Source organism: Psittacula echo (genome assembly GCF_963264785.1).
Source record: "Psittacula echo genome assembly, chromosome: 4".
Lineage (NCBI taxonomy): Eukaryota > Metazoa > Chordata > Aves > Psittaciformes > Psittacidae > Psittacula > Psittacula echo.
In genome coordinates this window covers 36513065-36534566 of record NC_137738.1, presented here as the reverse complement: position 1 = coordinate 36534566, position 21502 = coordinate 36513065, and the positions used below count along the sequence as shown (strand labels likewise).

Below are 21502 nucleotides of genomic sequence, written 5' to 3'. Positions count from 1 at the left end.
ACCATATGAATATAGTGAATAGCCACAGATGCAGCATAAAGTCCGAAATGTCTACTCAAAGAAACAACAGTTTACAACTGGCTTAAGAAAGAAGCACATGGAATGAAAGATTTTTCCTTATTTTACTGTTCTCAGTCCTGAACAGTATTCACACATGAAAAACTTAAACCAAGACCATAAACAAAATCATGTTAAAAAGATTGAAAGCATTGAAAGTGACTTGTTAACACTGTAAGCCTACAGATAATGCATCTCAGCAAGTCCAGATATTATTTGGTCAATATTTCTCATTTGGCTTAATGGAACATGATGGATAGCCAAACGAGAGGCAGTCTTTCTTCAACATCCTGAGTCAAGCAAGTATCCAATATAAAAGAGCAAAACATTTCAGAAGAATAGGACATTTCAACAAAGCATACACCTTTTCATGTAAACAAGTGCTGTAGGAAGCAGTAATGACCTTTACATATGTCACTTTCAAATCTGTTTCAGAACTTTCCTACCAGTTCTCTCAAGACAAAATACGAAATACTCTTTAAAAACAAAATGAAATCTTACGGCTTGAAATGCAGTAAGACAGCCTGCAGTTGATCCTCCTGAATAGTTGCTTGTTGATTGGCCAAAGTATAAGTGTAAAAAGTTGAATGAAGTTAATGATCAGTCCTGACACTATAAATATGTAGCAGATCAGAAGGTGGCAAATGAACTGAGACTTCAGAAAGCCAACGATGTCCATGATTTGCTGAGAAAGCAAGAGGGTACCTTCAGACCCAAAATCCAGAAGACAACCTGCAAAACCAAACAGTATCAGTGGTTACAGTGTGCATTTATTTAAGACAGAGTTCCCCATTTTACACTTAAATACACTAAATACACAATATGAAAGTTAAATTCTATTGTGGTAAAATGCCTGATGACAATATTTGCAAAATTAAGCATGGAAAGAGAACACCATATTTCTGAATCAATTTACTTTCAGCTTTGGAAATAAAATTTCACATTCTGCAAAACCCAAGAGCATATGACTGTTCCGTGGATCACAATACTCCTCTATCAGCTCCTCATTGATAAAATACAAGGAAAATAATCCTCTTATATTTGGATATGAATTTTCTGCACTTCATAAGACATATACTGTGGCCTGTGTTATCTTCAGAGCAGATAGCAGAGCAGCTCCAAAGTAAACACAATCTTCAGAGTTTTCTTAGAAGTTGTGCCTTCCTCTACAGGCTATGCCAGCATGCTCCCCATGAAGTAGCTGAAGCCCCTTAATTCTAGCTTTGTTGTCTTGTTCCCTTGTCACATTCAAATATCAGTTGACTTTGGCAAGAAAATAAAAGCTTGGCTACGCGCAATGCACACAATTTGTTCAATTATGCCTTGACACTAATTCTGTCAGTTACACTACCTAAGCCCAGAAAGGAAACATCAGTAACAGTACTAACACATGACCCAGAGTGTTTTCAGGAAAAAAATCAACTCTTAGGTTGCTGAAGAAAAGTTTGTATAATTTTGGAAAGGACTGGTACAACCTTAGCAGCTGAGCATTCAGAGGAAGTGTTCTCTGCCAAGTATACTGACCTACCAAATACTGTACTGACCTCCCCCACCATCCCTACCACCACCACCAGTCCCATTTGTTAGCAGAAAAAACGTGAAGACTTGGTTTATCAGTAAACAACACACCACTACTTTAAATACAGTTAAGCAGGAGGTGCTGCCATCCTGCTCCATTCCTCCACTGTTTCTCCCTCCAAGGCATAGGTGAGCTTGCCCAGGGAGGAAGTCTGGAGACACTATTTCTGAATGTGCCAGTCATAGGCAATAACAAAATGGCAGCTGTCAGCATCTCAGGGAATTAACTGATCAAAAAAATCTTTATACCTACCCTTTTAGTTGATATGAGACCCATTACATGAACCATTGAGTCTAGATCAGTGTCCTGAAACATTTGTTTTACTGACCTTGCTGACTATGCTTACCACAGTGAAGAGCACACACAAGAATTGCTGCAAAGTGCTAGGAAGTTATTTAGCCAGGTTTTCAACCACAAAGAAGATAAAAAAAAATTTAAGAAAGATAATATGCATTGTTGTATAGAGAGTTTATGGCAGTCCCAAGCCTATTATTAGCAGCGAAAATGTGCCCTTTGTGTATCACAGGCTTTGTTCCCTTTAATCTTGCAGTACTATTCAGTACCAAAGGAGACACCATCTGTAGCTCAGAACCGCAGAACAGGCCTCTGTTCATTGTAATAACTGCTGTCGTGATACTTGCAAAAAGCTTTCCCAACCAACCATTCTATTAAACATACATTTCTGAGGGTGGCACACAACTTATTAGCATGGGCTTTGACCAAAGGCTTTGTTTTTGTTGAAGGCTAAGTAGAATTGAGAAATCTTGCCTAGTAGGAACCATTGCAGTGATTCATGTCCCAGCTCCTCCACTGCACACTCTGAAGACAGAGACAAACAAAAACAAACTAAACAAAAGAGAGTAAAAGAGTAAACCCAAGTTTTGAATGAATTTACAGTGAAAGATACGAGATTTCACTTCCCTAATTCAGACTACCATACTTCACAAGTAGCAGGATTAGATTACTTCTTACTTAATACTGAATGGCTTAAAAGACTGTGCAGCGCACCCAACCCCACTGATGACTGGGTTTATCCTATTGTTCTTATCATAAGATTAAAGCACTGTCTACTTACAGTGGAGACCTGGAAAGTCACTACTTGATATAATCAACAGATATAATCAACAGAAATCTACTGTAATAAGCAGTTGATCGACAGGCTTTGTGGACTAATTCCTGCATTAAAATGCTATGCTTAAGTGAATCATTTACTCCACACTGGGTCTTTAAAACAAAACTTCACAGAATTAAAATAAACAAAGATGAGATGACCCTGATAAAACATAATTACTCTTACAATTTTATGAAGCCACAATGGAATGTTCAGAAGTAATTTACTCCTTTCACACCTCAATCATCAAATTTCAATTCTGCAAAGTCTGTAAGACACGTTTTACAGGCAAACTAAATCTATCTAAGCCATACCACTGAAATGCATCTAACCTAACTCCCATGTGAAAGGAACAAGAAATAGAGCCACTGCTTGTATTTTGCTTCTGTAAAAAACAGGGAGACTAGAAAGATTAATTTTTTCTTCTGATTAAATGCAAGCTGTTTTCCCTGCAAAATTTGCAAACATTGCATACAGAGTGCTAGCTAAGTGTTCTTTCTCAGGCATAAGCATAAGCTCATTCTTGCAAGATATTTTTATTATGATACTGTTTGGACTGTTTTCATTACCCACACTCCAAAAAACACAGTTTGTCCTTGGTACAAGCAACAGAAAAAAACCTGAATTTTATTTTCAAGAATCCATTCTGAGATTATTAAACAGGTCCAGAAACTTGCTTTTTAAGAATTCTTAGGAGCTTCTTCCACATGCTCTTTGTCTTACTGAAGTTCCTCATGGGTAATATCAACATAACACCAGTTTAAATGATAAAAGAATCAGGTCTTTAATTCTTAATCCACGATGCTGGTTTAATAAATTACACTGATTTCCTTATAGATAATGACTGAAAATCACAGCAATCTTTTGAAAACAAAAGGGCCAATCAATGCATTTTCTCAGAAGCTATTAACATCAGAGAGCTGCCAAGAAGCTCTCTATCAAACACCCCTTAAAACGAATTAGGAGAAAATGGCCAGCCAGAACATCAAAAACAGATAGGGTCATTCTTTAATAACAGTTTTCCTCTGGATGTAAAACACTCAAACCTCAAATGTCTGCCTAGGGAGCAAGTCAACAAGCATCTATTCATGCGACTAAGATCACAGGATGGATCAGATTTAAAAGCTAAATCCACAGCTATTCATTCTACCTTTTTTTTGTCCAAGTTTCATTCTTCAGCAAGATCCACTGTGCTTTCTACTTCAACTACTCTCTGCATTTCCTTCTGCTTAGAATAACTGACCGAGACACAGAAGTGATATGCAATGTGAACACCTCTCTCCAGGAGAGGCTGCTGCCAATTAAAAATACTATTTCGTACTTCAAAGTCTGTAAGAGTTTCAAGGCTACAACTAGTGATCTTGTAAAGAACACAATTGTTTGCACTTTAATAAAAAGCACAATGAAGCAAAGAATTGTCACCCACCTTGTCCAAAGTTTACGTAGTAAACGAGTCCTCGGAGTGTGGAAAGCAATGCAGAATCACGGAATGCTTAGGGTGGGAAAGGATCTTAAGATCATCCAGTTCCAACCCCCTTGCCACAAGCAGAGACACCTTCCACTAAACCAGGTTGCTCGAGACCCTGTCCAACCTGGCCTTGAACATGGTACCTACCTGACAGATACTAGACTAAGCTAGTACTGTCCATACTTACACATAGAGGCAAAACAGCACTATACCCGTATTTTCAGGACAGTATGTTTCAAGTCTATGCAAAGGTTTGCACTTATGTCAACAATTTGATACAGTCCTTAAAAGTTTTGCTGCAAGTTAAGAATAACCAAGCACATGATGATGCTGCTCATTCTTTCATTTTCTCATCTAAACCAGATTCTTGGCTGGATGTGTTACAGAGATTACAACTATGAAAATATGCTCAGGTTATATTACAGCAGCTTCAGCAGTGAATTTCTTTAAGTGAATTTCAGTTGCCATCAGAATAGCACAGACAGCAGCACTGTATTTCATATTGGACTCCATTTAACACCTCTTCTGCATATCAAACATATATGTAAGGCAAGTTACAGGAAGCACTTTCTGTCACTGAGCATCAAATGTTAGCAAAAGTGAGGTTGTGTTCATGTATGTATTCATTTTCAAGGAGAATGTATCTGTACATGCCACACAAAAGAAACCCTCGGTCTGTGGGAAGAATTATCCATCTATCTGCCTCATGCTTCATTATGGTTTGAACTGCTTCTCACTTTCCCCAAGAAACACCACAGCATTACCTCCTGTGTCTGATGTACATGGCAAGGTTGTTGGTTGGTTTGGTTTTGTTTGTTTGGGTTTGTTGTTTGGCACTTTTTTTGGGGGGGGCTGGGGGTGGGAAGGGGCAGGGACTGCTCTTGTGAGAAGACACCAGGAGCATCAGAGCCAATTCCAGACACCTCCAGAAAGGACTAGCCACTGGCCAAAGCTGAACCCATCAGCAACACTGATGCCACTGTTGTGGAAGCATATTTAAGGGTAAAAAATACTGCACAGCAGCTGTGAATGAGGAGTGAGAAAAAGGTGACAAACAGCCCTGCAGACACCAAGGTCAGTAAAGAAGCAGGAAGAAGACATACCCCAGGTGCCAGAGCAGATATTCTCATGCAGCCTGTGAGGAAGACTATGGTGAAGCAGGTTGTCCCAGTGCATCCCATGGAGGAGCATGGTGGAACACACATCCTGCAGCCTATGGAGGAGCCCATGATGCAGCAGGTGCCCTGAAGGAAGCTGAAACTCAGGAGCAGGTTTCCTAGCAGAAACTGCAGTCTGTGGGGGACCCAGGCTGCAGCAGTTTGTTCCTGAAGGACTGTACCTTGTAGAAGGGACCCCATCAAGAGCAAGGCGTCAGTGCAAGAAAGAAGGAAAGGCAGAGGGGAAACTGTTTTGGACTGACTGCATCCCCCATTCCTCTGCACGACTCGGGGTGCAGCAGAGGCAGGGCATCAAGTTGAGCCTGGGAAGAAAAGGCTTGAGGGGAAAGTGGTTTTAGTTTTGTCTCTGTTTTTTCACTGCCCTACTCTATTATTAATCATCAATAAATTAATCTTCCCCAAGATGAGTCTGTTTTGCCTGTGATGGAAACTGGTCAGTGATCTCTACCCGTCCTTATCTCAACCCATGAGCCTTTTCATCTTATTTGCTTCCCCTGCCTGGCTGAGGAAGCAGAGCAAGAAAGTAGTTTGATATGCACCTGGCAGCCAGCCAAGGTCAACCCACCACACCTCCTCAGAAAAGTTCCAAATGGGGGAAGAATTTGAGCATATCTTAAGACCCTTCCCTAAAGTGAAGGGAACTTAAGAATGTTTTCAGGTTTTCATGAGGAGTCATGCATTCCTGGACTGCATGTTTTGTAACACAGTCCACTACAAAGGAGAGACTGGTCAGTTTGGCTGTTTCAAAGGCTAAAGAATGAGTAATACCTACCAGCAACTTCGAAGATTTCAAATTTACAGACTTGCTGTGAAACTTTTTTATTTTCTGTTGAGCACAGAGATAATTAGAATAACAGTATAACCGGACAAAATGAAAGTAACACAGGAGTTTTTTAAACGGTCACCATATCATAATGCTTTCCCCTTTTCTCTTTTCTTCCTGCTGTGATCTAAGACAGCTACACAAACCCTGCATGCCTGCATGTCTGCCAGGAGACAAGCTTTCTATCTGTGTATGCATACTCTCTGCTGGTCTGGGAAGGAGCAGGAAAGATGGGGAGGTGCTGCCCAAGTTCTGGTAAGAAGCAGTTTAGCCTTGCTCATTCTTCCAGGAGCATGAAATGTACAGGGATGAGAGAGCTGCACAAGGAAGCCATAGGGAGCTGGGCTTCAACACAAGGCAATACAGAACCCCTTGGAAGTGTTTAGGCACTGCAGGCTTGATGCTGAGGGAAGCATTTCTTTTAAGAGGGTAAACCCCTTGAAGTTAAGCACTTCTGTTCCAAGCTCCTAGAAAGATCCTCAAAAACTATGTCAGGGTAAAGTACAGCAAATACCTCAGGTGCAGAACACCAAGTTCACAAAAACAGCAGTGGAAGGCAAGTTGCTTCTTCCCAGCATGTCAAGCATTGCTCTTCAACTGTTTCCCACTCAAGTTTCTGTATTTTAATAAACTCATATATATATATATAAAATACATATATATATATTTCCAAAGCACAATTATCTGCAATTTGCTTGGGAAAAATAAAAAGAGCTGCATGAAGATACTTAAGACCTGGAGGAGTCTATCAGAGATCAGCCCCAGTGTTCAGTCCTGGGCATCAGAGTCCCTCTGTTTCCTCATTTACTTTATGTGAGTTCATTAATCTTGTAAGTTACTTGTGCTGCCAACAATGGCAACATAACCAAAACAAGTCAAACTTAGGGACTAGGCAAGTGAGTAGGACTAAACGGCAAAAAAAAATTTACCAGAAAGTATACTGAGAATCTAAGCAGGATGTGGGCTAGCCTGTCACACAAATATAAGCAACCTGGATAGTTCCTCAAAAATAACCAGAGTAAGCAACAGCAATGAGCCTAGGACAAGCAACTGTATCATGCTCATAGCCAACTCAATATTTGCTTTCATAGGCAATATTAAGTGCTTAGTCAAAGGTAATAAAGCCCACACATTACTGTCATCTAGCATCCTCCTCTATAAAAAAAACAAAACCTCAAAAATGTTTCTACAAACTCACTTCAGTGGATTATCTGGCTTGCTGCAAAAGTACAGATGGCTTATCAAATAACAGAATCTGCATGTCTGCAATAAATAAACCTTCTCAAATATAAATATAAATATGTATGTGCACAAGTACAGATCCTTTTGTGTTTATGATACATGAAATTGTGTACAGAACAGTCATGGACCATTTAAGGCAACTGTACCATTTGAGGAACAGGGATCAGAGTCTGCCTAGTTAAGCCACTGGTCATTAATGCACGGCCTGTGAGAAATCTCTCAATGGTGAGATCCACACCATCACTCCTGTGCACAGGAAATTAACACATTAAAAACTACATATGCAGCAGGGACAGTGAAGCAGGATGCTGCCACCTGTACCATGGTATTTACCCAGCATCAAAGGCATACAGCAGTATGGCTGATCATCACTGCACAGGGCATTTCAGGAGGAGATCCAACACAGGAACAGATACAGAGTTCTCCAGTGGTTATTATTAAAACATATTTTAGAAGATCCCAAAGAAATAGGGGAAGGAAGGAAGGCAAAGAATTATTAAGGAGCTGATATAAAACCAGGGTTGTGTCTTTTTTTTTTTTTCTTTTAATTGTGCTGGGAGTTCAAACATTCTCTTGATAATAGGGAAGCTTTGGGGATAGGAGGTGCCTCCTATGAAGACTCATGCTTCATGCTTGCCAAACACTCATCACTCTCATCTTGTTTTAAAGAACTATAAATTACATTCACAGCAACACAAGGGTCAGAACAAGGTACAGGAACTGCCTATCTCTCAACAGACAAAATACTTTCCCCGCATCCAAACCAGCTTTATGTGTGAGGCAATAAGGAAACATGGACGACACGTTTAATTCAAAGCTTTAAATATTTAATCCTCCTATTCTTACCCACAATGAGTTAGTTACAAAGTTAGACTATCATAGACTATCAAAGTTAGAATTACCATCTTCTAACTCCAGTTCTGTGATAGACAGCTTTCCACACCACTAACACATGTAAGGAGTTGTATCCAGGCACAGGAGTTTCACATCCCCTCAGGAGACTTAGTAGCATGAGCAAGTCCATTTCTGTATGCAAGATCAAACCCTTTATGGATAGGATTAGAAAAGCGTGTAGATTTTTGTCAATTCTTTCCTGGATTTATCCATCCCTCTCATGTGGAAACCTATAGCCATTTAGAAGAGGCTAGTGAAGTCAGCCTAACAAGATCTGTCTTGCTGTCCCCATCTCACACATGGGGAACTCAGAACAACACTTCAAGAGCTTGTGACGGTCACATGGCAAATCCATGGCACACCCAACTCCAGAACTGTAACCTGCCAGTTACCCAGGCTCCAGCTTTCAACACAGACCAGCACTTTTCATCCTCCTTTATTTCCCTTCTTGTCCATGTTCAAGTTTCCCTTGCAACAGCTTCTGACAGGCCAGTATAGAGAGCAGAGAGTGAATGGGTGTATCCCACAAGGACCTTCAGTGGCAGCACATAATGCAACAGGTATAAATGCAGGAGATGGTTCAAACCAGATGTGCTGTTCTAACAAACTCTACTTTCCCTTCCCTTCTCCATTCCTCAAGAAATGAAAATCAAGTATTCACCAACTTGAATGGCTCTGTACTATAAACCAGAAGCTACAAGTTTAGTATCAAACTGACAGTATCCTTGTGAGCATGTGCACACAAGCATACATCTCTCATTGCTCCTACCAAAGAAAGAATTAAAGGCATTGCTAGGTGCTTCAAGGACAACAATCATCAGCACTGGGAAAAAGGTAATTTTCTTTCCTCTGTATTCTCAACCTCTTTATATTTTCTGGAACTGTGATTTACATTTTAGTAATTCTGGATAGCCTCTTTCAGCTTTTTCCTAGAAGTCTAATTCTTAACCCATGTGGTTTTGTTGTTTCGTTTACTTAAGAAAGCCATAAAATGCAACTAATGAATAATACAGAATTGTATGGCAGCAAAAATCTTAATAAAAAGATCCGAAAATTGGCAGAGATCAGGCATAAATCAGTGAACTGAAAAAAACACCATGGTGGCAGTACTACTGGTTTACAAGTGAGACTTCCACCATCAGCCTGTGAACTGGTAACAAATTTTCTACTGTCCCCCCAAAAAACAGTATGAATACTTTAAACATAGTGTCTCTCACTGAGCAGCTCTATGGCGTGTTGGCAACAACCATGTTCTCCCACTTGGTAGATTCTGAGCCCCACTGACAGTACTGCCTCAGACACAGCGGGGTGCATGGGACAGACCACATCCTCCATGCTTCTGAATCACAGGGATATGAGGGAACAGTGCTGACCTGTGAGGGGACAGAGCAAAAGCTTCCAGTACAAATCATAAGATGTTGTTGATAGTGCCGGAAACAAAAAGTGCCATCTACCTGATTACTATTCCAAGTAAGCTATTAGGTTTTTTGATCTTCTATTACAGTAGACTGCCTCCTTCAGCTCATCCATTTGCATATTTTTAACTTACATGAAATAACATTCATTAGCATGCTCTTTGAATATTGAGTAAATGTTACAGAAAAACACAAGATTTTTTTTTTAGCCTCCAAGTATTAATTTAATTTGGCTGAATGCTATCATATGACACTTCAGAGTATGAACAAGATGTAACCACACCAAGACGGGATAAGCAGAATACTAATATTTATTCATTAAATGTTTTCTAATGCTCCTTTCTGTAGAAAATAGTTTAGCTGGAGAATAAATGGGAAGCTTCCAGATTTATTCAAAGAAAACCAACTCCTGCCTTAAAGAGGTAACACCTAATACTTAGGAAAACATACGTCTTACAGCTGAGATGTGGTTGATATGGTTCCAAAAATAAATGCTGGCTTCAGTGTAAGGCTCAGCTGCACCAGAAATCGAGATGCCAGGCAAAAATCTAAATAAACATGGTGGCTGCCTCACCACATTTCAGTGGTCCCATTCTACACCAGTTTTGACTCACCTCTGCCTTTCAGCCTCATTTTCCCGACCATCAGCCCCCGAACAGCCTTATTTAATTTGAGAACTTCAGAGAACAGAAGCCTTCATCACAATCTCTGGATTTATCAAGTCCAATAATAAAGGGATGTTTCATTTTGGATCCTATTCAAATCCTGTTGAAGCCAAAAGAAACCTCCTGATAAGCTTCAACAGTTCTTGTTGTTTGGAAAACATTATCCCTCAAAACCAGTCAAATAAAATACAACTAATTAATGGACTTGTATTCTCAGCACCTTAGCCAGGTCTAAGGTGGCAAAACCACCTTAAACTTCCAGCAAAATCATTCAGACATAGTGCTTGATCCAACAGCATTTAACCTTACTGGACGGCAAGTGTGCATATGTTAGTTCCTAAACATGCTGGGTAAGAATCCAGTAACATTTTTATAAATTTTGCACTAAATTAAGCATCAGGTGCTTCAACACATACCTGGATTTTTTACATCTCTGCATCATTTCAGGTGCCTAAGTCCTTTTAAAAGCCTTGCTTTGAGCATTTGTCCTGCTAACTTCAAATAAATTTGAGACATTTTGCAAGGCTTAAATTCAGAATAAATCCTTTCTTTGCCTCCATCTTAGGTGAAATGTAGTATTTATGCACACCTTCAGAAGTACAGGCATAGGCATGTGAAAACCAGTCAGTGACACACTGAAGGCTCAATATAAAAATAAAAAATGTAAATGTCTGTGCAATTTTAAGCACTGCTTAAGCATACCCTCAACTGTAAAATAAACTAAAGCCTTTGTGACTTAAAGGAGGGAAATCTCATACATGATTCAAGTGCAGGTGTAGGCTGTTGCAGACAGAATGCTTCCAGACCTTCCAGAAGAGTAAAAGCAACATCTGTAGTAATGGTATTTTCTGAAATGCTGAAAAACATGATTAAGAGGCAAACTGTGATGTGTAAAGAGAGGCATAACATGGAGACAGGGAAAAACAGGGCACAGTTTAACTTTCACACAGTAGTTGACATTTTAAATTGATTAAAAGTCACATGCCAATTCTACACACAGAATTCCCAAAAATATATTCTTTCCTCATCTTTAACAGCAGGGTTTAAGTCAGGTCTTCCCCTTTTCCTGATAGATAAAAAAAAATTGCATAATCTGCTAACTGAATTGCACAAGCAAACCTTTTTGTTCACCTGAATCCTGCTGCGAAAATATGATTGAAATTTAACTTTTGTTGGTCAGATTAAAAAGAAATCCGGTGCACGTCAGAAATTTTTCAGGCATTAATAAACAGTTACAGATACATGTGAAATCAGTGTGCTTGTCCCTGCCTGCAGCTCCTTCTGCCAAGTGACCTTTACCTCTGACTTTCCAGCCTAGAACTGGTTAATTGTCTTTCTCTGTTCCTGTTATTTATGCTACAGCAGAAAACTCAAGCCAGGTCAGCCCTTCTGCAAGTAGCAGAAAATGACTTAAGTGTTAAGCTCTTCATGGCAGAATATAACCAGACAGACAGAAGGGCTGAAAGTGCAAACAGAGGCAAAGGAGTAAAAAGGCTTTATATTCAAAATGAAGAGCATACCACTAAAAGGACCATAACCCAGCATCTCCCAATTGTGGGCTCACGACAGTTGTTCGACTGCTTTGCCCAGATCCTAACATATGGTTTATTATGTACCTTTTCAGGAAATCCATTACAGCCATCATCTTTTTCTTATGTTACCAAAGAAGGTTTTTTCAGCATCTTCATCCTTGCCACACCACATAGTTATTCTCATTAATTTCTATTTCCTCTTCCCCTGACCTTACCTTGACCCTACCACATCTCTAGTCCAAGGCTCTGGAGGAAGACAGGGGAAAAGTATGAAAATTAAATGAGTCAGCAGTTTCTGTGCAGCACACAAGCATTAGTCAGAGGTGCTCAGGGTACTCACCACACAGTCAGATGTGAATGAGTTTAAAACCACCAAACAACAGATTGGTGGGCAAACTTTCCCGAACACCTGAAAATGAATCACTGGGCAAAGCCAGCCTGTGGACAAAGCACTTGGGGAAAAAACACATACTGGGCTGCCACATACCAGTGCCAAAACACAACGGAGCGCACAGGGTATTGCTCTCAGTCATATTTCTAGTTTCTTCACAAAAAAAGCCCACTGCATTCAGTACAGCTAAATCAAACACACCTCAGAAGAAAGTTGCCTTGACTCACATAACATTTTCACTAACAAAGGAGGCCCACAGTTGCAAAAGCTTTCACTGACTAAATCATATGCACACTGCACTACAATGCATTGTTGCCCTCTTGTTCATCTGCTCCCTTCCCTGGGCATATCAACAGCAGTAGTAGTGACACAATTAGTTAGTGAAGTGCTCTTCTACATCATGCAATGGATATTTGACTTTTTAAAATTTAAACCCAAATTGCTAATACAAGTTCTAAGGTCCACAAGTGCATATCTGTGATACAAGAATATCATCTTGGTAACCTCACCACAGCTGTGACAGTGTCTTCCTGCACTGAAGACATTTCAAGGGGTGTTACTCCCGGCCTTCACCTTCCAACAATAAAATTAGGGTATACAACTGAGAACAGTAAGCTGCTTCTTTTCAGCAGGGCAGAGCACAGGCATAGGATTCTCATTCAGTTCCTGTAAGCGAACCTTCCTCCTACACAGGTCTTCTCTGTTATGGAACAGTAAGTGCACTAAACTGTAAATGATGTACAACCATTATTCCAGGAAAGTATGCCTCATTCCAAAGAGCAGTGCCCCTGGATTTTGGATGGACAGAACAAGACTTGCTAAAAGAAAACAACCTCCCCACCAAACTGACACCTCCTGGGTCTCAGCACACTTCATTCCCATGCTCTGGGCATAGTGTTCTCTGTTCTGCGACTCTGGGCAAGCATTAACCTCACTGTATAGTTTCTCCACTTCTAAAATATACTAAAAATCTGTTAAAAGTGCTTGCCAAAAACACAACCAAACTTTGCTCCAAAGCAACCTTTATCCGTCAGCAGCTTACAATATTTCCTCTGTTCATTGCAGGCTTTCTGATTTATTCTTCCACATAAATCGTGGCCCTCTTGTCTTCCAGAAAATGCAGCTGAAGCTACATTTTTAGACACAGTTTATTTAGACATTGTTATGCAAAACATTAATAGAAAAGAGAAAAGCTATACATAATATTTACACAAATTCCTAAAACGGATCAAAATGTATTTTAAACCACTGTATTTGAAAAAACACAGCATTAGATCAGATAACAGCTTAAGAAAGCTGTTGGTCAGTAAATGACAGGAAACATCTACAGCACCTCAACTGCTTTAGTGATCCGCCCAGTCAGTATTTATACAGAGCTAGGCCTTGTATATTACGAACAGACCTCTGTATGTCTACAGTAATCTTATCATTCACGTGAGAAGTTAGAGAAGATGGCTGCAATAGTGTCTCTACTCCATCAGCTTTTAATTCTTTTGCAATTTAGAGTGAGGTGATTATCGGTACAAGCTGAGGCTACAATCACTTGGCACAACTTCCTGGGCTGGACACATCACTGGTTTCAACAAAATGCTTGGGGGTGCGGGGGGGGTGTTTAGTGGGTTGTGGTTTTTTTTGGTTTTTGTTGTTGTTGGTTTGGTTTGGTGTTTTTTTTTTTTTTTTTGAGAATGTTTCTTGTATCCTTCCACTTCTTGTATTTTCAGTTTTGACATAGCAGCAAGGCTGACCTCCAACACAAGTACGTGCATAAGGTACATCATTCTTAAACGTCTGCACATGGTCCAGAAACGCTTACAACTCTTAGAAATGCATAACAAAGATACAGATGAGAAGTTTCCATATGACATTGTTCAAACAGATGCTTTTCTTGGTTGCTTCTTTTTAGCTATGCAAGTGCTCACTTGTTGAAACAAATGCTACAAAGGGTACTTCGTATTTAAACAACACCCCCTTCAGAGTTCTCCTTTCACTACATGGTATCGGTCGACATACCTTAAATCAGTTTGTGGTCGTTATCTAATTCGGCTTAAATATCTCTAAGAGACACAGGGAGATGAAAGGCTCCTACAACACGTGAACACATCACCAGAGAGGCAGTCCCCCCAATCCTCCGCCCAGCCACCGCTCACGCTACCTCACCTCATCAGCACAATTTTCGGTGCCACGTTAAAATCAGCCACCGCGACCTGTGACTGTGCACTGCACGCCCATCCACACGACCCCCTCCCGCCGCGAACAAGCGCCTTCGGCGAGAAGGCAGTGAACAGGCGGCCGCACCGGACCGTTTCCACAGCAACCGCCCTGCCCGCACCCTCCTCCCGCCACCGCCAGCCCCGCCAGGGCAAGACCGAAAGGAAAGTGGAAGGGGCCGCCGTGACCGCCCGACCCGGCCAGGCCCGACCGTCAGAGGGGCCCCCAGCGTGCAAAGGCCGCCGCCGCAGCTCCTCCGTTTCCACGGAAACACCGGCGCGGGCCGCGCTCGCCACACAAAGGGGGCCCGCGGACAGCAGGAAAATTCTCGGCGGCAGCGGGAGAATCAGCGCTACGGGGCCAGGCGACGGCGGTGGCTGAGGAGACCCGGCCCAGCGGCGAATAAATCAGGGAACTTCTGTCCGCAGCCCGCCTCCCGCCCCGCCGCGCCCCGCCTCGCTCGCACATCCTGCCGGCGGCTGCCGGCCCTTCGGCTTGCCACTCCAGCGCGCCGGGAGGTGGCTGTTTTAGGAAGGGGATGCTTCAGGGCTGCTTTTTCCGAACGAGGTACCAGAGCGGGTGGAGAAAGGCGGCCCCACACCTGAGGAGCTCGCTGGCCGCCAGGGAAAGAGCACGTACCTGGCGCCGCGGGACCTTGGCATGCGCGCCGCGCTGAGGCGCCGGGAGCGACAGGGCGGCAGCCGAGCCGCACCAACTGCCACTAGTTTGCACGCGCCGGGAGGCGGCCGGCTCGGGCGGGGCCGCCAGGCTCCACCCGCCGGGCGGCTCCAGGAAGAAAAGGGCGCCCCTCGCCTTTCCTCCCCACTGGCGCTGCCATGTCACTTCCTCCCGGGGCGGTGGGAAAGGGGTGACAGCTGCCCCGCACCGCCTCCCTCTGCCCTGCGGAGCGCCGCCCGACAGCGAGTGGAGCGAAGCAGGAGGGCTCTGCCGCTGAGGAGCGCGAGGGGACGGCGGAAGGGCGGCTCTGAGGGGGAAGCGGCGGCCCCAGTCCCCAAATGGACTCGTCATCCCTTTTACGGGGGTAAAGGCGGAGGGGGCTAGCTGGGCCGTGGCCGCAGCGGAGTACCGCTGTAGGGCAGACTGTTGCGGGGTGAGGGGCACCTGTGAGTGCCTGCCACTTCCAGCAGCACCTGAAGAACAGTACCAAGGCCATGGTCAGAGCGCTGCGGAGAAAAATGGCACATGGCAGTCATCCAAGCACCGTGTACCCTTACTCACAATATTCCCTCTCTGAAAATGCAAATATCTGCTGTGGAGCTCTGGCTGTGGAGTGAAAAGCAGCTTCCCTGAATAGAGAATAGCAAGAACCGAGCCTATTAAACACCCCAAGCACTAGAAGGTGATAATGGCTGGGATGACGTAGCGCCAGGACGGCACTGTCACCTCTGCAGGGTGTGCGATTGCACTGGGCCAGGAGGGCTCCAGAGGCTGGGGAACCAAGAGGGGAGTACTGGGTGCGCTGGCCAGAGCAGAGCCCTATAGTCCTGGTCCGTAACAGCCACGCCGCATCACTGTTTACCCTCAGTGTAAATTGGTTTTGTTTTTTTAAAAGGACTTGAAGCAAACACTAAACAATGGGAGTTGTACTATGCATTAAGGAGGGGAGAAAGAGGGTATACACAAGACTTCCCAGACTAGTTGCTGCAAGAAAAAGGTGTCCTGACTATCACATTTGGGAGGAACAAGAAGCTACAACTCTTCTTGGTGAGCAGCAACAGCAAGGCTGCTTGCTGCCCAAGGGAAGACAAGCCTAGAGCTGAGGGTGACCCCTGGACAGGCAGTATCCTTACCAGCCAGATCACTGCCCCACAACACCAAAACAGAGCAGTCACAGCAGAGTGCAGGGTCCATTGACAGTCCTAGACAAGATGAAGCAATGAATCAGGTGCAGAGTTTGTATAAACGGAATCCAGTCACACCACAGCTGGAGATGGGGCTACAACATAGATCCATCCAGGAAACAAGGCAGGAGACTAAACTGAAGGCACATCCATCTACTAGATAGGTCAGGCAAGGACTGAAGTCCTAGACATGGGCTTAAAAGAAGCCATGGTCCATATGCAGGGTGCTTGGATGGGGAACCTAGATGAAGCTGGTCAGGGCCATTAAGAGGTATCAGGGCCCTGACAGGTTACTGCTGGTGGAGTGGGTGAGTGTGCTGTTTAGGAGGTTGAGATTTAGCAACCTACCTCCCATTTGGTCATGAAGGAGTTGAATCCAGCTCACTCGACATCCTCAGGCCAGTGGTATAACTGCTGAACAGTTACATAGAGAAAGATAGGTAGAGGGCATTTCTGCAGCCATACTTCGAAAGACTGACCTCGTGGCTGCATTTGGAAAAAGGGACAGTTCCAGGCAGAGGGAGAAGACTTACAATCCCTTACAATTCCTCTACTTGATTCTGGAGAGTGGCTGGGAGTAGCACACCTCTGTCCTAAGCATCTCCTATCAGCTACTTGAAGCTGATTTGTGTACTACACATACAGATTTTTTGGGTATTATTCCAAGACATCTCACTCAGAGTACAGGTGTTATCCTGAGAGCCAAAGGTCCAAAAGTCAGGCCCCCTGATGCTGTGTGTGGTCATGCCTGAACACCTTTTACATATCTAGCCTTGAGACAAAACTCTCTGTGGCTGCTTGTTTGTATGTTCCCCATTTTCTGGGAAGCCATATTAAAAATCTGGCTTCTTGCTTTCATTAGTATTAAGCTGCAGCTGAATATAATAGGATTTATGGATGCTTTACACTTGAGAAAACTCTCCAGTGAAGAGATAAATCACAGTTTTGATGCAGCACATCTAGTTCTCAAACGTCTAACCAGAGAAATGTGAATAATAAACCCCTCCTAATTAAATAGGGGTTTAAAAGGTAAATGTATTAATCTTATGGAGCTGTTAGATACCGTGGTAAAAGTTGAGACTAGAAAGCCCATAGAAAAAAAAACCACTTCTGTCTTAAGAGCAAGGTTTGCAAGGTCCTCACTGTGTATTTCTTTAGGTGCTACAAGCAAGGAGGATGAAAAGGAATCGAATTATCTTCCCTTAAACTCTACCCTCCAGAGCACTGAATAGAGAATATTATGATTTGTGCAGCTAATTAAAAACAAACAAGCAAACAAAACCACAACAAAAACCCCAACAAGCTTGTATGAACACAGGCAGCTAAATTGTTTCATCAGGTCTCAGTTTTGGAATTTCCTTGTTCTGAGTACTTGAGTTTGCAACCTCATTGAAGTTCTTTCCTTGTTGCCTGTGGGCATGCAAATTGCTTTTTTGCATTGGGGCAGACTGAAGAGTTGAGTCAGGAACTTAGATCAGGCAATGATCCCAGCACTCCAAGGGTGATTTCTCACTGTGTGTGAAATGGATGACTTTCAGTGAGTTTCCCTATAAGATTCCTGCTGGGCAGAGCACACACTCCAATCAGTAAGGAACACAGGTATTTCTCATGGCCGAAGTTAACTGCTTGCTGGTTCTAACAGCTGGACCCCAGTCCTGCTCACCACATGCACTTATAAGTGCCTTGTGAATTCGATTTCACAAATTTAATTGCAGGCCAAAGCTTCTCTGATCTGGAAAGTTCTTCAGTTCTAGCTATGCCAGCCTAGAGGAAGAGGCAGCACTGCTAGTGTTGATGCTGCTAGACTGATAGGCTGGATACGCTATGATACACTGCCGTGCACAGCTAGACTCTTGAAGCCCTGTTTGCTCTTGCTGCATGTCTTACAGTTAGATTGTCTAATATCCAATAAGGTGCAGATTATAAAAGGTATTTAAAAGCATTCATAATGTTCCTCTTCTGTGTAGGCTAAGTGTAATAAAGGCTGAACTGCAGGCTGTCCCTCCATGCAGGCAATAACAGGAAGCCTTTCCTGTACTTGTCGTATCCATCTTTATGAAATCTGTGGGAAAGTAATTGTGTCTGAGATTTCTGCTGCTTTCTTGGGCTTGACTAAATTCAGCTAACAAGTTCAGGAATTATTGTAGGGATTGATGCATGTAGCATGACTGCAGTTTTTTTTTTTAGGAAGCCAGATGAAAGTACATGTACATGGGTAAATATATGCTAATGGTGTAGTTAAATATGGAAACCAAAAATGAAAGGTACTGATACAATGCTTTGTTGTAATGATAAAAGCCCTAATACAGATGCAGGTGTACCAGTTTAAATAGGCCAAGGTGGGGAGTGGTGGTGAAAACCACATACTTGCAGCCCATGTAAGTATCTTTTGTGGGCAAATTTTTCTAGTGTGGACTAGCCCTAACTTCTCCAGCGTTTTGTTTACCTCAGCTATACAGTGGATCCACTGTTTTTAATCAAAAACCCCAATTCCCTGCAAAGAAGCCACCTGGTACCCACAAATGGAAGCATCCTCTTAAAACTAAACCCTGGGGCCACAGTTAATTTTAGAAGAGACTCATTCTTTAATTGAGTACACATTAGCAAAAGCGTCTGTGGTATGAGGAAATCTTGCAGCTCTGATCAAACATAGTTCAGAGAGTGACAATGATGAGGGCTTCAGTGGCACCTTGGAAACACAGAGATCCTACGTCTGTTACTGTCATGGTCATGGGTGTGTGTGGGAGAGTGAAATTCCTCCAAGATCTTAGAGGAAAGATCACTTTGGAGCTGTAAAGGTGAGTGCAGTTTAGAAACCAGGACACTTAGGAAACTGCCACTCTTCCAGAAGAAGAGATAAGAAACTGTAAAACAAAATGTTTGCCTGAACGACTTGGAACTTGAAGTAGCTCAGATCTTGTAATAACAAATGCTGCTTTTGCATATCTCTGTTTACATCAAGTTTACTGGGGAAGAGTCACACTGGCTGCTCTCCAGGTCTTCAAGGGCAATACATAATCTGCATATATAGTTACACATACATTAACAGAAACAAATCACACAACTATTAATTTTGATTATATATGTATATTTCTGCCCATAGAAGAGGTAATAATGATTTCAATATGATAAGGAGGAGGCTGCTTTGTTGCAATATGTGTAGAGACAAACTATGCAAGCCTTGCATTTTGAGCTTTTACACACTTACAGAAAATGGCAATCCCTGCAATAAGTGTGTGCTGCTTGGTCTAGTTCCTAGTGAATTCTGTAGCAGTTTCATCACGCTGCGAATGGCTGCATACTTACCCTGCCCATAAAAAGACAGCAGCTTTAAGCCACACTTAAAGCATTCATCTACATTCTGCCAGGGAGCAACATTAGTTCACTTGACAAATTTACATGGAAGTTAGCATTTGATTATCTGTTTGTTTAATTATACAGATTTGGAAAGGTCATGAAGAAAAAAAACCCAACAAACTTTTGAGAAGTGGCATTCAAAATACTCATCCTTAGACATTGGTCACTGAAGCACGTGTTGTCTGCTGTAGCTCCTCCAACCCTGCACCACTACGTCCGTACTGGAAGCACAAGACGGGACACAACTCTTGTCTTAATCAGCTGTTGCAGTCTGTATCTAGTGTTGTCATATGTGCTACTTCTGTAAAGACTGCTTTATCTGAAGGGAACATCAGGGAGCCATCTGTTTCCCAATAAATTTATGGGATAAATCCTGGCTATGTAGCAGGAAATATCCACTATACAGCAGTCTTCGTATGGATGGTGTGTGTATATATATATATATTATTATTTCTGTGCAGTCTGATCTATTTGAAGAACAGATTTGTGTCAAATTTTATTGTGTATACTTTAATAGAGCCCACTGATTATTCATAAAGACCCCACGCTTTTAGAGACATTCTGGGAAGTACGGCTCCTGAAGACTTAAGGGTTAAATTAGTAGTCCACTTTGTAGACTGAGATACTTGGTGTGAGCAAATTTGACCCCTCAAAAATGGAGATAACTGGCATTCTGTACTGTTGCTTTCTTTCTTAAAAGGAGCCAGTGGTTGATGAAATAGATTTTTAAATAAAAAGGCATTAGCTAAAAGCTAATTGGGTAAAAGCTGGATACTTGCAGTTCTTGTAAATGTCTGTTATGCACATTAAGGAATGAAAAAAATTGGGACAACATCTTTGATACTAAATTGCTGAAACAGATTGCATAAGATGTGCTAACAGGGAATAGAGAGGGAAAAAAAAACATTAGAAGCTCAGGACTTAGAGAAAAGGGGTGAAAGAGTCAAATAAATTTTGTACTGGTATTGCCTTGGTCTGCGAGATACCTGTGATACCACTGAAAAAAATACAGTACACTGTACATTTAGAATGCCTTATCCCATTAAGTAGAGCAAATCTGTGTCCTGTGTGAAAAGCATACAGGACACTGTTTTTCCTCTAATATCTCCCAGTTAATCTTGCTCCCCCTCTGTAGATTTGGTCTGGGAATCTAAATATTTCCAGTGTCACAGCAGGAGACAGGTCTCTTCCTTTGACCCCTTAGTTCTCAGTTTTCTATTGTTTGGCCTGATCTTGCTCCCAGTGGCATTTCCTTGATTTCAGTGGATGCAGACACAGCTCCAGAACTAGCTGTTGCATAAGGATGCTGTATTAAGAAAAAATAAAGTTCCAGAGAAAAATAAAATAGTTCCTGAATATAAAACTCTTAAGTGATCATGAAAACCTTAAAAAGAGGGATGTTTTTACATGAAATAGCTGGAAATCTAATGAAGACATCTGATCATTCTTCGGCAGCAGTCACTCAAAAAGGAAAGGAGCCAGGAAACAGCAGGTTGGACACCTGTGACAAAAATGACAGAGTAATTCTCAGAAGCCCAGGCCTCATAGTGCTTAGGCTATTTCAAACACCACACTGCTCTTAGGCTGTAATGAAAAGAAACCATTGTTGAAAGGGTGATGTTATACATTCTGAAGTGAAATTGCTTCAGTGTGAAAGATTTTCTGGGTGCCTTGCTGGCATCTACTAATTATTTACCTTTGAATCCTTAACTCTAGTATT

The 21502-nt window shown here is 42.3% G+C and overlaps 1 protein-coding gene across 1 annotated transcript in view; it reads right to left on the bottom strand.

The window, feature by feature from the left end:
- AGPAT4 (1-acylglycerol-3-phosphate O-acyltransferase 4) overlaps nt 1-10387 on the bottom strand; it is a gene marked incomplete at its 3' end in the record, with an annotated part of 81367 nt that extends 70980 nt beyond the window's left edge. The window contains exons 1-2 of the mRNA XM_080616305.1: nt 10382-10387; nt 559-789 (exon numbers count right to left, since the gene is read on the bottom strand). Coding sequence (XP_080472431.1) covers nt 559-736 — 178 coding nt within the window. The 5' untranslated portion in view covers nt 737-789; nt 10382-10387. The remainder of the gene's footprint in view (nt 1-558; nt 790-10381) is intronic.
- Between the last annotated feature and the right edge of the window lie 11115 nt (nt 10388-21502).